Source organism: Podarcis raffonei, chromosome 3 (assembly GCF_027172205.1).
Source record: "Podarcis raffonei isolate rPodRaf1 chromosome 3, rPodRaf1.pri, whole genome shotgun sequence".
NCBI classification, from domain to species: domain Eukaryota; kingdom Metazoa; phylum Chordata; class Lepidosauria; order Squamata; family Lacertidae; genus Podarcis; species Podarcis raffonei.
In genome coordinates this window covers 65,820,071-65,835,518 of record NC_070604.1, presented here as the reverse complement: position 1 = coordinate 65,835,518, position 15,448 = coordinate 65,820,071, and the positions used below count along the sequence as shown (strand labels likewise).

The following is a 15,448-nucleotide window of genomic DNA, read 5'->3' as shown; positions in this document are numbered from 1 at the left end:
ATGAACTTAAGCTGAACATAAAAGAATAAGAATAAATAAGTCTGGGACTAAAAAGCAACTTCTTCATTTGTTACTAGCTTTACAAGCCAGCAGTTCTTAAATTATACAGCAACTTATATACATTTTTCAATTTAATAAAGTGACTTGCAACAAATGCTAGAACTGGCAAAATGCTAAAAGCTATCCAATTACGTTCAAAAGGAAAGGTAATTTAATCACAAACATTAGAGACTATTTTAATCCTCCAAAGTACTTTATTTTTTTGTAAAACTGAGGATTTTTATCTTGGGATTCTGTTGCTACCTCTTCTCCAGAGGTATCCAAACTAAGGAAAAAAAATAAACACTGCTTGCCAATCCTCATAAGAACACAGCAGAGTAGCACAGTAAGTGGTTGTCTGCCCCCATCTCTACAGTCAGAGGCTCCCAATTCAAGCCCCCCTTAGATTTCAGTCTTAATGGCAACAAACATACAGAGCTTCTGGGAAAGAAGCTTGGTTAGAAGCTGGTCAGAAGTATCAAAGGGTTTATATTGAGATGACATTGCTGTAGACGAAGATGCAAAATTAATAATAATAATAATAATAATAATAATAATAATAATAATAATGATGATGATGATGATTTATACCCCACCCATCTGGCTGGGTTTCCCCAGCCACTCTGGGCAGCTTTCAACAGAATATTAAAATACAATAATCTGTTAAACATTAAAAGCTTCCCTAAACAGGGCTGCCTTCAGATCTCTTCTAAAAGTCTGGTAGTTGTTTTTCTCTTTGGCATCTGGTGGGAGGGCGTTCCACGGGGCGGGTGCCACTACCAAGAAGGCCCTCTGCCTGGTTCCCTGTAACTTGGCTTCTCGCAGTGAGGGAACCGGCAGAAGGCCCTCGGCACTGGACCTCAGTGTCTGGGCAGAATGATGGGGGTGGAGACGCTCCTTCAGGTATACTGGACTAAGGCCATTTAGGGCTTTAAAGGTCAGCACCAACACTTTGAATTGTGCTCAGAAACATGCTAGGAGCCAGTGTAGGTCTTTCAGGACCGGTGTTATGTGGTCTCGGCGGCCGCTAGTCACCAGTCTAGCTGCCGCACTCTGGATTAGTTGTAGTTTCCGGGTCACCTTCAAAGGTAGCACCACATAGAGCACATTGCAGTAGTCCAAGCGAGAGATAACCAGAGCACGCACCACTCCAATGAGACAGTCCGTGGGCAGATAGGGTCTCAGCCTGCGTACCAAATGGAGCTGATAAACAGCTGCCCTGGACACAAAATTGACCTGTGCCTCCATGGACAGCTGTGAGTCCAGAATGACTCTCAGGCTGCGCACCTGGTCCTTCAGGGGCACAGTTACCCCATTCAGGACTAGGGATTTCAAAAATGTTCATTAAGTACTGATTCAAAACATCTTTAATCATAAGTCTGATCATATTTATATTGATTATATACCGTATTTTTCGCCCTATAGGATGCACCGGCCCATAGGACGCACCTAGTTTTCGGGGGGGGGGGAATAAAGAAAAAAAATTATTTCCCCCCCCCAGGTGCGGGGCTGGGGAAGCCCGAGCTTCCCCCGACCCCAGCCCCCAGAACAGGCTGCTATCCGCAAGCCTTCCCCCACCAGCCCCGACAAACTCTTGGAGTATTCCCCACCTCCCACAGAAGCCGCGCGCTCTTTAAAGGGGCTGCCCGGCTTCTATTGCCTCTTCTAGCTTGGGGATGGCTGCGCGCAAAGCCTCTCCAGGGCAGCGGGGTGCCTTCACCCCGCTCTCCTGCAGAGGCTAGCAAGGCTGTTCCCAAGCCAGAACAGCGAGATGGAGGGCTCCGTCTTGCTCTTCTAGGTTGGTGATGGCTGCACGCAAAGGAAGGCTGTTCCCAAGCCAGAACAGCGAGACGGAGGGCTCCGTCTCGCTCTTCTAGCTTGGGGATGGCTGCGCGCAAAGCCTCTCCAGGGCAGGGGGGTGCCTTCACCCCGCTCTCCTGCAGAGGCTAGCAAGGCTGTTCCCAAGCCAGAACAGCGAGACGGAGGGCTCCATCTCACTCTTCTAGCTTGGGGACGGCTGCGTGCAAGGCCTCTCTAGGGCAGCGGGGTGCATTCATCCCGCTCTCCTGCAGAGGCTAGCAAGGCTGTTCCCAAGCCAGAATTCCCCCACCTCCCGCAAAACCAGTAGAAGCCGTGCGCTCTTTAAAAGGGCTGCCTGGCTTCTCCTGGCTTTTCTGGGAGGTGGGGGGATTCCCTCACCTTTCACAAAAGCCTGCAGAAGCCGCGCAACCCCTTTAAAGAGCGCGGGGCTTCTCCTGGCTTTTCTGGGAGGTGGGGGAATTCCCCCACCTCCCTGAAAAGCCCACAGGCTGCCATCCGCAAGCCCTGGGAGCCCACGGGAAGTCGCGCTGGGCTCCCAAGGCTTGCGGATAGCTTCCTGAAGCCTGCATTCGCCCCATAGGACGTACACACATTTCCCCTTCATTTTTGGAGGGGAAAAAGTGCATCCTATAGGGCGAAAAATACGGTATATATTATAAATTAAATATATAATAATGTATTATATAATGTATAATTATAACAATATATGCAAGGGTGCTCTTGGATCCAGCATTTTAAGTGGATGAACATGTGGCCTCTGTAACTCAGAAAACCTTTTATTAGTTCAGGCTAATATACCAATCATGGCTCTTTTGGGACAGATTAGCCTTAGTTATCCATGCTCTGGTAAACTCGTACTTTTTGACTGCAAAGTGTTGCATGTGGGGCTGCCGTTATAAGCAGCCCAGAAACTTCCGCTGGTCAAAAATAGGATAGCAAGACTGTTAAGCTGGTTAGGATAATAATATCATGCCAGTGCTTTGTCATCCATTTCTAGTCCACTTCTGGATCCAATTCACAGCATTGACCTTTAAATAGCTTCGGATCAGATTAGCTGAAGAACCACCTTTCTCCCAAATATATCTGCCCAGAGCCTAAGAACTTCATCTTGAGGCCCTTCTCAATGTGCCCCCATCTAAGGAGGTGTGGTGGGTATCTGCCAAAAAGAGGGCCTTTTCAGTGGTGGCACTCATCCAGTGCCCTCTCCAGGGGGACTGGCCTATTGCCTATGTTATAGTCTTTTTGGTGCCAGGTGAATACCTTTTAAATCTTAAAATCTATTCAGATTGGATTTTTTTTTTTATGCTGTTGTGAGCTTGTTATATTGATGTTTGTATCGGCTTGTTTTATGGTTTTAGATATTTCCATTTTATGGTTTTATTTGTGTGTTTGTTTGATTTTAATTTCTGCTGCAAGCAAGAGAGTTGTGAAATAAATAACGAATGACTAATATGTGGGTGGCATTTCAGTCAATTGAACTTGTAGAGATAAATCCCTACCCTAATAATAGAGACCACATTGGTTTGCATTATAGAAAACAAAATCATCACGATGCCAATAAGCACAGAACAACAAACAATTTCTTTGTCCGTTGCTAAGGCTATTTGTGAGAGATTTAGATACCTTAATTGCAGATTGTGTTTTTTTGCTGGTGGTCAAATAGCCCCCAATGAAGTCTCATCCAGTATGCAATTCCAAAACTGTATAGGAAACACCTATTCCTCAGTAGCTGGGTGTTTGTTGGCCTTGTGTGGTTTTAAAATAATTCAAGATGGTTTTAAGATTGGTTGATTGGTTTTTCAGATGTTGCATGGACAAAATCCATTTCACTTTGCTTGACTTATTGCTCCATTTGTTCCTTGCCATAGTGTGAGAAGTGCTGAAGCTGACCTTTTTCCAATTCCATAATTTCCCTTTGAGGCTTAAAACTAGAGGAGAGCTTTTTAATGCATCCCTGCCAGGGAGCACAGTCACTTCTATTGAACTTCATCATGTTGGGACAACAGAAGATTTTAATGTATGTGAGACCTTATTTAACCTAGCTTTCCCCAGTGCTTGAAACTTTAACAGTATACAAACCTTTAAATAACTGTTCACATTTGTTTGTGCTGATTTCTTTAAAGGAAATGGCAAGCCACACAAGCCACCAACTTGGATGGCTTTAAAAGAGGATTAGGCAATCTCATGGAGGATACAGCTGTCAGTGGCTACTAGTCACAAGGGCTCTGTACTACTTCCGCTCTAAGAGGCAGTATGTGCAGGCTTCTCACTGACATCTGGTTGGCAATGTCTCAACATGATGATGGACGAGAATAGTCTTTGGCAGGAAAGACTTTCTGTGGAGCAACCCACAGCTTTTTAAGTACTTCACTCGTAATACCATATTACTCCTACAACGGATTGATTCTTCAGAGCTCCTCTGTTTGCAGAGTTCCTCCTGCCATTTTCATTTCCTCAATAAAGATTGTCTGTCAGAGCTATTCACTAAGGAAATCCCATTTATTCACATCAAGATACAAACTGTTGATTCTGTCTGTATTATAACAATAGCTACAATTGCCGTATGGAAAAATAACCCTGTGGTGGAGTTAAAAGTTGTGGAACTCCTGAGTGAAGCACTTACTAGACTATAGGAGCAGCTGCATACTAGCCTATCCAATTTAAGTGTCTCAGTTATATGTAGTTTCCATTCTGTTTTTCTACTCTAATTCTTGCAGCCCACAACACATAATTAGATTACCTTTATGTGGTAAGTCTGAATACAAGAAAAAGATATTGCTATTTGAACAATTGTACCAAATTCCTAAAAACTGTCATTTCAGTGAGTTGTTTGTAATATATTTAGGCTGAGAAGTATCAGATCTTACAAACTTGTGTTGCAATCTGAGGCTTTCTTGAATAATTATGTACTTAAGATAATCCAAGGATCTTTTTACCAGGCCGTCCAGATAATAGTACTTGAATGCATCTCAAAATTGATGCTCTTATCCAGCTCTTAATTCACCAGTAGAACTTTCATAATTCTTCCTAGCTGTCATGTGAAATTAAAGAGATGCCCTCTATATATTTACTGCAGGAACATGATCTGCTGGTAGCGGTTAGAGATGGGGAGGTTTATAGAGGCATTTTCAAATTGTCCCATACAAAGACTGGCAACTTCTTAAGTCATGTTGAATCTATGGCATTGCCAGTACAATTGAATCTCTCATGTCATGTTGAATCTCTTGCTTGCCAGTACAATTTTTCATTAGAATGGGAAAATATGTTGGTCCAAATAAATTTAAGCCAGTGAAAAAATAAAATGAGGAGGGTAGTAGTGATGTTGGGACATCATCTTTCAAATTCATTCTGTTAGGACCTCCTGTTGTGTGATGCTGATATCCTGTAATTTACTGATAAAAAAGAAGTCTTTAATGTGGGATTTGAGCTTGGCAACCCCTGGTCGTGGGGGGTGGGGACCCTACATATTTAGAGAATGACTCATATGTGGAATTGCAGCCTGCCTGGTGGAAAAAAATACCTCTCTGTGGATTTTAGTCAATATATAACATTTGATGTTTTGATTAAGTAGATATCCATAATCACTTTATGGAATAGAGGAAGGCATTGCTCAGATGTAAGGTAGCATTGATGCTGGGTCCCATTTCTGGAACAGCATCACAATCGCATGAAAAATAGAAATACATACCCTATAATTGTTTATAAATCTTTCACAATCATGTCTGCTCCAGATAACAACACTACATTCCCTTATCAGCTGGTACAGTAATAACGTTTTCATCGCTGAAAGTGTTATCATTTTATTCTGCTGACACTGGTCTGAAGTCTATTGTGTTTGCTTTTAAATATCAAGCAGAGCAATCCAAGCGGTTCTTCAGTATTTGCTAAGGTTTTTTCCCTAGTAAGTGCGCTTAGGTATTGTAACCTGGCTCTTTCAGAACCAATTTGCAAGAAACCTGGACAAGTGGCTTGGACAAGGGGAATGAAAGTAGAAGTAGGCTAAAATAGCCTGTTCATTGCAGAGATGGGGAATCTGTGCTCCTATACATGTTGATGGGTTACCACTCACACCATCCCTGACCGCTGACCATGGTGGCTAGAACTGATGAAGGTCAAAAAACATTCGGAGGGCCACAGATATCCCATCCCTGGTATACTACACAACATGGTAGGGTTCAGCTCTTTCTGAAATAACCTGAATCTATGACTCCTACTACATTTGAATAATTCTTATTCTTATTTTTAGTAAGGTAAAGGTAAAGGACCCCTGGATGGCTAAGTCCAGTTGAATTTGACTATGGGGTGCTGCACTCATTTCTGCTTTCAGGCTGAGGGAGTTGACATTGTCTGCAGACAGCTTTTCTGGGTCATGTGGCCCACATGACTAAACCACTTCTGGTGCACAGAACACCATGACGAGTGCCAAAAAGCATGAAAATGCCTTTTTAAAATTTTTAGTAGAGCATGCTGGGCAGGTACCTCCTCTAGGTAGCATGTCACAATCTACATCCTCTGCATGTCACTTAGTTCGCTTATATAATCCACAAAGGAGAGCTATTTTTATGATGTCTAGGTTTTTCTCAAACTCTGCTTTATTTTTGTAACTGCTTTTATCCTCAGCTTCCATTGGAAACACCCACACAACTGGCCCTGTTGACGTGGTTGAAAACCTTTAAATATCACAACTGTGACTCCATGAAAAAAGCAGTTTTCACAGTGTGATTTTAATTAGTGCTGCACTGAATTTTCATATGGCTCGATTTTTCTTTTAAATCTTTGGGGTGGGGTATTGAGTTATACTTTTTTATTGTGAGCTACTTTGAAAGAACCTTGGTCCTGAAACTAGTATTTTTTTAAAAAAGCCACACTGCTTCAACAAAATAAATAAATGAATAAATAAGTTCCCAAAGAATGGGAGAGACAGGGAAGTATGGTATAATCCAAGAACAATCTATTAGAAAGTGTCAGTAAATGACTACTCACTGGTATGCAGTACTCCACCATCGGGTAATGTAATTTATGACCCTTTGCTGTACGACCAGAAAAGAAACAACTCTGACAGACATCGTAGTTGAAATGTTTCAGGCTCCGATATCTGTGAATGTAATGGAAAAATAATGAAGGCTCCATTTTAAGGAAATCTTAACCACTTTGTAGCCCATCTCCATAGGCTCTGAAGCTTGAAGTAGATCTCCACACAATCTTACTGTTTGGGTTCACCATCCTAAACCTTTACCCCACTGTGTTACCATTTGCCCATCATCCTATTGTAATTACTACACACTGCAGTGTTAGCAGCACTTATATTGTGATATGTTAAGGAACCCAAATGAATGGGAGCAAGCACAGTGAACTGCATCCAGATTTTGCTCATGCCACTCCTACTGGTGGAAAGGTGGGAAGTGATACTCCCTATTTTCCTCTTCCCTCTGCAGTCCCCAGCAGAATGGGGTGGGGATTATAGGGGAAAACCACCTTCCAATTCCACTCCACATTCCATTAGTAAGATTACTCTGCTAGATCAGAAGTTTTCTGCAGACAGAAGGAGCGCTTTTCATTGCTGGGAAACAAAGTCTGGACCCAGTCTTATCAACTTTATTTATTTATTTATTTATTTATTTATTTATTTATCAAACATGCTTTTATGCTGCTTTTCAATAACTTAATTTTCAGAGCAGTTCAGAACAAGTACAATCCATTAAAAGCAATAAAATGCATAAAATAAAACACAATTTAACAACCAAAAGTTCAACGGTAGCAGGATAAATCCTCAATACCTATAAGCAAACAAAGGTATTCTTTTTCAAAGATTTTATGTGGGTCTCAGAGGAGACAAATGTAAGACTTGGGATTAAAATTTCCTTAAATCTTTGGAACTGACTACTGTTATGGTTGTCCCCTCCCTGACATAAATAGTAGGTACAGGGATCCATATTTGTCTTGGGATCGTGGCAGGGGTGGGTGGGTAAAGATGCTATAGTCATTTGCCCCTCACTGGAATCCTGATCCCCCACCCAACTATTCATTCTTTTATTATTATTTTAAAAAACCCACTCATGGAATTCCTACACATCTGAAACTGCCACAACTAGTGTAATTTTTAGGAACAGGATATTGAACTGAGTAGAATCTTGATCAAAATCAGAGAAACAGTTTTAATGAAATCTAAGTGGAAGCACTGTTTGATGTGACCCGTGTTTCATTATTTACTGGCTGGCACAACAAGACACAATCATATTTAAAATATTGTTACTGTTATTATTTAGATTTATTACCTACGCACCCTTCACTTTAAGGTTACAGGGCAGGTTAAAATGGTTTAAAGCAGTTCAAAAACATACAACTTGCCCAAGAAGAAACATGGCCCTCTGGATTCCTTATCCCTGCTCTACATAAACAACAACTTTAACTAGACCACAGCATACTAATAACTCCTACTAATTATACTAATAAATGTGAAGAATCTCATTTTCACTGTACCTTTCAGATATTAGGAAATACATAATCTTTATCTGCTTTAAAGTTTATCTGGCTTTTAGTCTCATTTCTGTAAACAATTCTCAGTGCAGCTCACAGCATCTTAAACCAATGATTCAAAGTAAAATAAATGAAAAACAATGGGTGATAATCCAGTGTTAGTCAAACTCAGAGTAGCCAAAGAGATGTGAAGACCCATTTGTGAATAACAATTTATGCCTTGCTTTTTCCTTCTTCTCATGCACATAAAGGCATATAGCCACATTATATTTCCATAACTATGTTTACCATGTTACTGATTCTAATGTAGGTTAAAAAAGGGAAAGAAGCACTCTTATTCTCGTTTCCAAGTGCTTAAGGCGCAATCCCAATGGTCATACTCCAAGCTCTGCCAATTAACCACTTATTTAAACAATGTATATGCCACTATTTAAAATATATATAAAGTATTTGGAAACTATGTGATTTAATATTTTAATGTACATTCTTAAGGCAAGGAGTGATCAACTGTAGGTGATTCAGGCTGTGGATGAACCACTTTATGTGATGCTGTCATCTATTGAGTAAAAATCTTTCAGCTTTTATTTTGGGGGGCCCAAAGTTTTTTTCTGAACCTCTCAAGTCCAAAAATACAATATGGGAACAAGTGTACAGGGTTGTGCCATCAAGAGGCAGGGAGGAGTATATGGACTCAATGAAAGGCAACACATTTCTAAAGACTAACAAGTGACAGCATATAGAAAGCTGATCTACCCGTGCTATACAGCTGTTCACTGAATTTCAAAATGACTGTCAGAGACATCCAGCAATATGCAAATTTAACGTCAGAAAGTGTCAAGTGACTAAGACGAACACCTGAGAAGGAAGCATTCATTAATTGTAGCATTAATTGTAACCTGCCTTGAGAAAACTGTTTTGATAGGCAGCATATAAATGCCTATATAAATAAATAAAGTGATTGACAGCTAACACAATTAGTTCTTGACCCTTACATGTGTTTGGGTGACAAGCCTAGTACGAGATCTCATTATGGCTTGGAAATTTCCTACTGGGTTGTAACAATTACACAGTTGTGAAATCAGTGGAGAACATGTGAAGGTAAGACCTTAGGTTTCCTATTGTCACGATCAATTGAAGAATCATTTTACATATAGATGACAGAATTAGAGAAGCAAAATATACTCTTTCTCTCTAATAAATTCTGTGGAGCAGAAGATAGAACTGGTGATACGCATTGCTATATATCTACATTCGTTCAACATTAAAATGGCATTTAAAGAACCTGAGGCTTTGCTTTCTTAAAAACAAACTTAGAAAGGGCTTTTTATACTTTAGCTTAGTGTTCAGTGGCAATCTCTAATGATGCAGGTAGATGATAATAATTATAATGAGCTACAGATATCAGAAATACTAGATTGCTCTTCTTGTAGAAGGCAGATTATATTCTTTTGTGTAACAAACATGTTAAGGCAGTCCATGCTACAGTAGATAGATTGCCATCTAGGTTTGAGAGTGATTGCTTTAGTCAATTCTATCTAGTTTTGGAATTTTTTATAGCTAGATTTAATGCAGATGTCTGCTATTTTTGTTTTCTGATGCATGAATATATGTTTATAATTTAGAGAATTACATTTAGAGATGCTGAACCAGCTGTTTCAACATTTTATGTGGAGCCCTGTTTTTCATGACCTCCACTGTAATATCACATTGGCCATATAATTCACCTTTATGAGTAGATGCAGTAAAATTCAGCTCACTGCAGTACAAAAATTGCCACATTACTTTCTGTGCTCTCAGTGTTAGTGTTCTTTCAACTTTTCTTTCGTTCAAGGGTGAGACACCAGTGGCCTTCCAAGTATTGCTGGACTCTACCCATCACCCCTCAAAATTGACCATGTTAGCTGAGGGCAATGGGAGCTTGTAGTCACAGGTTGCCAAGCCTGCTTTAGCCCAGTCTGTTTTGCTATACCTTGCCTTCTCAAAACAGAAAAAGCAACAATATATGCAACTCGGGTTCCTGCCTTAAAATGGCAGAATATTTTTTTAAAAGCAATCTGAAGATGTCTTGCACAATACAAAAGAATGAAACAGAGAAAATATGCATTCTACCAGATCTTATGTGAGAAGATTAATGGTTTTGTAGCAGCAGGTATGTAAGTAGGCTATGCGGTAGTTCAGGCTCAGCAGCCTTTATTTGACTAGGCCACATGTGCCATTTGGGGGTCATATGTGGAGTTCAGCATGACCAGATCCAGGTTTGGTGTAGTGGTTAGTGTGTTAGACTAGCACCTGGGAGTTAAGTGTTTGAATCCTCACTTGTCCATGAAGCTCAACTGGGTGACCTTGGGCCAGTTACAGCCTCTTGGCCTGACCTACCTCACAGGGTTGTTGTGGACTGAATGATGAAGGGGAGAATCTTGTATGCCATCTGGAGAAAAAGATGGGTTACAAAATAGACAGACAGACAGATTATGTGGACATAGCCCAATCAAAAGAGGGTGGGGCCAGTTTAAAAGCACCCCTCTCTCACAATCAGGAACCAAAGAAATTTTAGATTTCAACAGTTTTTAAATGCAAGCCACATACTTCTCTTCCTTCTCCTCTTAACATGTAACTGATTTATTCTGCTTACCTAAAGCCGACAATTGGGCATTCCTTGCAGATATTGCACTTCGCCTGATGCTTTGCTGTTTCTGCAGCTGCCACTCTGTGTAGAACAGGCAGCCACACCATGGACTGCGGCTCGAGATGCATCCAGTCTATGAACTGCTTTACATCGATTTCTGGCTTGTTGTTATTCTAATAAATGAAAACCAGATTAGAAAATATTTGAATGTTCATTTTTAAACTTATCTACCCTCACATTTTTCTTCTTCTTAAAGAAACTTGGATCTTTCCCAACTGGGGGTCCCCAGAGCAATGATACTGTGACTAACACTGAAGTCATCAGAGCACTCCTGCTACCAATATTCAATTAAGTAAAGATGACAATAGTCAGCTTTCTGCTGCTGATGGCACACTGGGTACGCCATCATGATTTATTTGGGTCAGAGTGACAAAACTGATTGGTGTTTTTTTTACTCCAGTTCATAGAAAAATTCCTTTAATATAATTATCTGCATGAAGCTTTAGTAGTTGTATTTAGTATTATAGATCTGTGACATCATCCCTCCCCATTTTTTCTTTTTAAAAAGGTGGTTTCTGTAAATTCCAGAGCTGGCCCAAACAGAAGAGTCTGAGTAAGTCAAGAGACATATTTAAATCTGCTAAAGGAAAGCTAAAGTTACTACCTGCTGAAAACAGCTGCGGACGCTGGGTTCTATATTACTGCCTCCAAAAGCAGCTACTTCACCAAGTTGTCGTGGAATCTGGATGGCATCATGAAGCAATAACCCAAGCTGCCTCTGATCACACATTTCTGTAGGCCCTGCCACTTCCTTAAAGAGATCTGGAATGCAGGCAAAGAAGGGAGGCTTTGTTTGCTTTTACATTAGCAATTTTTAGAAGTAGCAATTACCATTTCTGCATATGTTCAAAATTCCTCTTGTTTTCCCCTGGTTTATTTTTGTCAATCATTGCATCAGTGAAGTTGGCATAACTTGATATAAAATATACCCCTCAATAAACTATATTGACCCTGGTACTAGTCCTTGTCTTAAATGTAACCTGGAAGGCATGAGTTAATATTTTGACCTCCTAATATTTAATGTAAAGATCAGCACACTGATCTTGTGTTTCCAGCAAAGTCTAATCATCACCTCCTGTAGGAGAGAATGAAGTTTTGTAAAGATACTGGAATTTTTCCTCCAAAAGTAAAGTCATAATTCAGGAAACACAAGATAACTAGTTAGTCATTTAAAATTAGGGTAATGCCCTTTCAACTACAAACTGGGTATGGTACACAAAACCCATCTTAAAATATCCCTCCCTTCTCCAAAAGGATACCTTGGTTCAAAATAATACTTAATCTCCCAGATGTTCAGTGGTTGGGGAGCTCAAAGTTCCACTGTGAACCTCCTCTTTGCTCCTCGATGCTCATCCCTTTGCCTCACTATGGACCAAGGAATGGTGAGAGAGACTATGCCTTGGCTGGTTATTGATGGGGAGAGCGTAACTCTCAAACAAAGGCACAGTCCTTGATCCACTAATATTGTAACTGCTGTCTGAAAGCAGCATCTACTTTCATTTCAGGTAATAAACCAATCTTTCTTTTTTGCTGCTGTGTGAACTTGGGGCATAAGATGAAAGGTAAGCACGTTTTATAGTGAGTGCATGTTTACAACAAAATAAGCCAAACCTCTTGGGAGTGTGAATAGGAATACATGTAAGTACTAAACATACACATGGGTTCATATGCACACCTCTTAACACAACCAGGATGATCTAGGAGACAAAATTTCACCTGGAGGAGCAAAGTCAATGTCATCCACACATTTTGTCTGCCTGAGAAGGTCATCTAAAATTTGTGAACTCCTAGAAAGAGGTTTTGTTTTAAAGTCTTTACCTTCTAAAAGCACTACAGTAGTGGAATTTATTGATGCATAGTACTTAGAAGACAGACACATACACAGAACTCAAAATGATTGATTTTTGTTAAGAAACCTGAAGTAAGACACAGTCAAGTTGATAGCTTGTAAGCAAAGAACAAAACCCAGCTTGTTTAAATAATCATTTACAGTAATATTAGCCTTTATTCAATTATATGGATCTCAGATCCACAGCATCGGTATGAATACAACAGCATTAAACATCTGTATTAGTTACACAGAAGACTGCATGTTCATCTTTAGAATAATTTTTAAACAATAGATGCTATCTCCACAATTTAAAAAGCTAATCCTAGTGTGAACAGCAAGCATAAAAACTAGCTTGTAAAAAGGACTGTGGAGTTACAAGATCATGTTCTTGGGAGACCATTCAGGCATGCCTTCTGCAGGATTTTCCATTAACATCAGACTTTCACTTAAGTCATTCTCAAGAATTCAACTGTAACAGCTAAATTGTACACAGTAGAAATATATGTGAAAACTACTGTGATTTCTTGAGTCACCTGGGGAAGAAATAATGGTTTGAAGTTTTGACCCTATTACGTGCTAGTTAAGACATTTGCTTTTTGACAGTATGATTCTGGAAAGTTGCCATGGAAGAAAGTAATACAATTGGCAACTAGGAACACGTGGGCATGGATGGAAAACCATTACCTGTGTTCCTCTAGATGTTGGGCTGCCAGTTCCCATATGTACAATCAACTGCCAAGGATGATGGGTGCTAGACAACATCTGGAGGACCACAATATCTCTCATCACTGCATTTAGGTAAGTCCTAAAACACTTTGACCTTGACACTGATGGCCTTGGGCATTACAGCGCATTTTCAATGCATATTTCATTTGAAAGCTGGCTTGGTTGAGAATGAAGCTGAAATATTCCCCAAGATCAAATATCAAAGCAAAAGGCAACTGTAAAGTCACCACATTTAGCACAGTGGCACTATACCGGCATGTTCTTTTGCAGTGGTGTTATCACACAACTGCACCTGCTTCAATCAACTCTGGTTCACTCCTCACTGCTTGCTGCTTCCATAAATTAAATATATGCATGTTCTGTTTGTGCTGTTTATTACAACAAAGAGCTAATCATTCTAAACTATGCAGAACAATTAACGTTTCTAGTCCCTCTACCCAAACGTGACATAATTGACAGCTCTTGCTGGAATTGAGTGCCTGAACCTCACTCTGCAGACATGTTCCTGTAATATAATGGTCACTGACTTTTGGCAACATTATTGCTAAGCATTTTGGCGTGATAAAACCATATTACGATATTGCTTAAAGAAAATGGGGGCGTTCCCATAATACTCACATCTATACTTCTCCTCAAGAAGGCCCTTAGAAAGAGACATCAAGCCAATCTTCAGGGACTGCACTCTGATTTTTCCAGTTCGGCCACTGTTATGAAAGCAACATTAAAATACTTGGCAGGTGGTAGTGTAGTTTCATTCCAGCACTAAAACAACTAACAAGCACACCTGGTATATCTCAATTCTTAGACATTAGCTGCTAATCGTGTCAATGAATCTCCTTTGCAAATATTCCACAGTACAGGCACTAAATATTTACATTCTGTATAAACATTTCATATTAATTATAATATATTGAAGTTTAGGAGTATAGCATCACAGCATGCTCTAATAATGGGATATACACAGTTGCAAGCAGCTGGGAGCCACATTACACAGTATGTAGCAGACAGAAGTTATGTTATCTAGAGATACATTAATATTTTTCAGAACATTGTTTGCAGAGTCTGTGTTAAAAACACTTTGATGTATAGGTACAATTGGGCATAAAAGCTAGACATATGCAGCAATTAGATAACACAGAGTGTCTCTTTTATCTGAGCAGTGTGACTTCAGGCTCATGCAGCCCAATTTTTATAAAAACATAATGGCAGCATAATGGGCTACAAAGGATGTGTTTTTAAAGCCGCAAGGAAAATACTCCTCAAACACCGAAGAAACAGAGAGGACAATTGCTCTTGAAAGTTAACATAGCACATGGGATTAACAGAAGATTTGCTTGGGGCAACCTCCTCTGGGACAAAAATCTACAAGCATGAGAGTTAGTCCAGTCTTTGCTTCAGTGAGATGATACATATTTCTAAACCTTCTGAATATTTCACAATTACCTAATTAACTATCTAAACCAGCGGGTCCTAAACTCTCCCACCTCGCTGCCCCATGGACCACCTGAAAATTGCTGATGGTCTTGGTGGACCACTTAATGATTTTGCAAACTGCATTACTGTAAAATACAGTATTAGAAATAAAAACAATAAACATATAATTAAAAGTCAATATAAAAAACCAATTCAATGGGTGCTCCATCTCCCATCTTAAGCCACAAATCCACAGACATGCTGTAGACCAGCGGTTCTCAACCTGTGGGTCCCCAGATGTTGTTGGACTACAGCTCCCATCATCCCTGACCACTGGTCATGCTGGCTAGGAATGATAGGAGTTGTAGTCCAACAACATCTGGGGACCCACAGGTTGAGAAACACTGCTGTAGACCATCTGAATCAAACTGGAGGACTTCCGGTGGTTCACAGGC

General features: G+C 40.2%; 1 protein-coding gene and 1 long non-coding RNA gene across 9 annotated transcripts in view; one reads left to right on the top strand and one right to left on the bottom strand.

The window, feature by feature from the left end:
• Window positions 1–11,634, top strand: part of LOC128410619 (uncharacterized) — a 65,794-nt gene extending 54,160 nt beyond the window's left edge. The window contains exon 3 of the long non-coding RNA XR_008329554.1: window positions 11,532–11,634. This is a non-coding gene — a long non-coding RNA (uncharacterized LOC128410619). The remainder of the gene's footprint in view (window positions 1–11,531) is intronic.
• The window catches only part of UTRN (utrophin), a 316,563-nt gene that overhangs the window by 27,764 nt on the left and 273,351 nt on the right, over window positions 1–15,448 (bottom strand). For all 8 annotated transcript variants that reach the window (XM_053382087.1, XM_053382090.1, XM_053382092.1 and 5 more), the window contains 4 exons: window positions 14,199–14,284; window positions 11,628–11,785; window positions 10,970–11,136; window positions 6,844–6,955 (listed from right to left, as the gene is read on the bottom strand). In XM_053382087.1, the coding sequence (XP_053238062.1) occupies window positions 6,844–6,955; window positions 10,970–11,136; window positions 11,628–11,785; window positions 14,199–14,284 (523 nt within the window). The remainder of the gene's footprint in view (window positions 1–6,843; window positions 6,956–10,969; window positions 11,137–11,627; window positions 11,786–14,198; window positions 14,285–15,448) is intronic.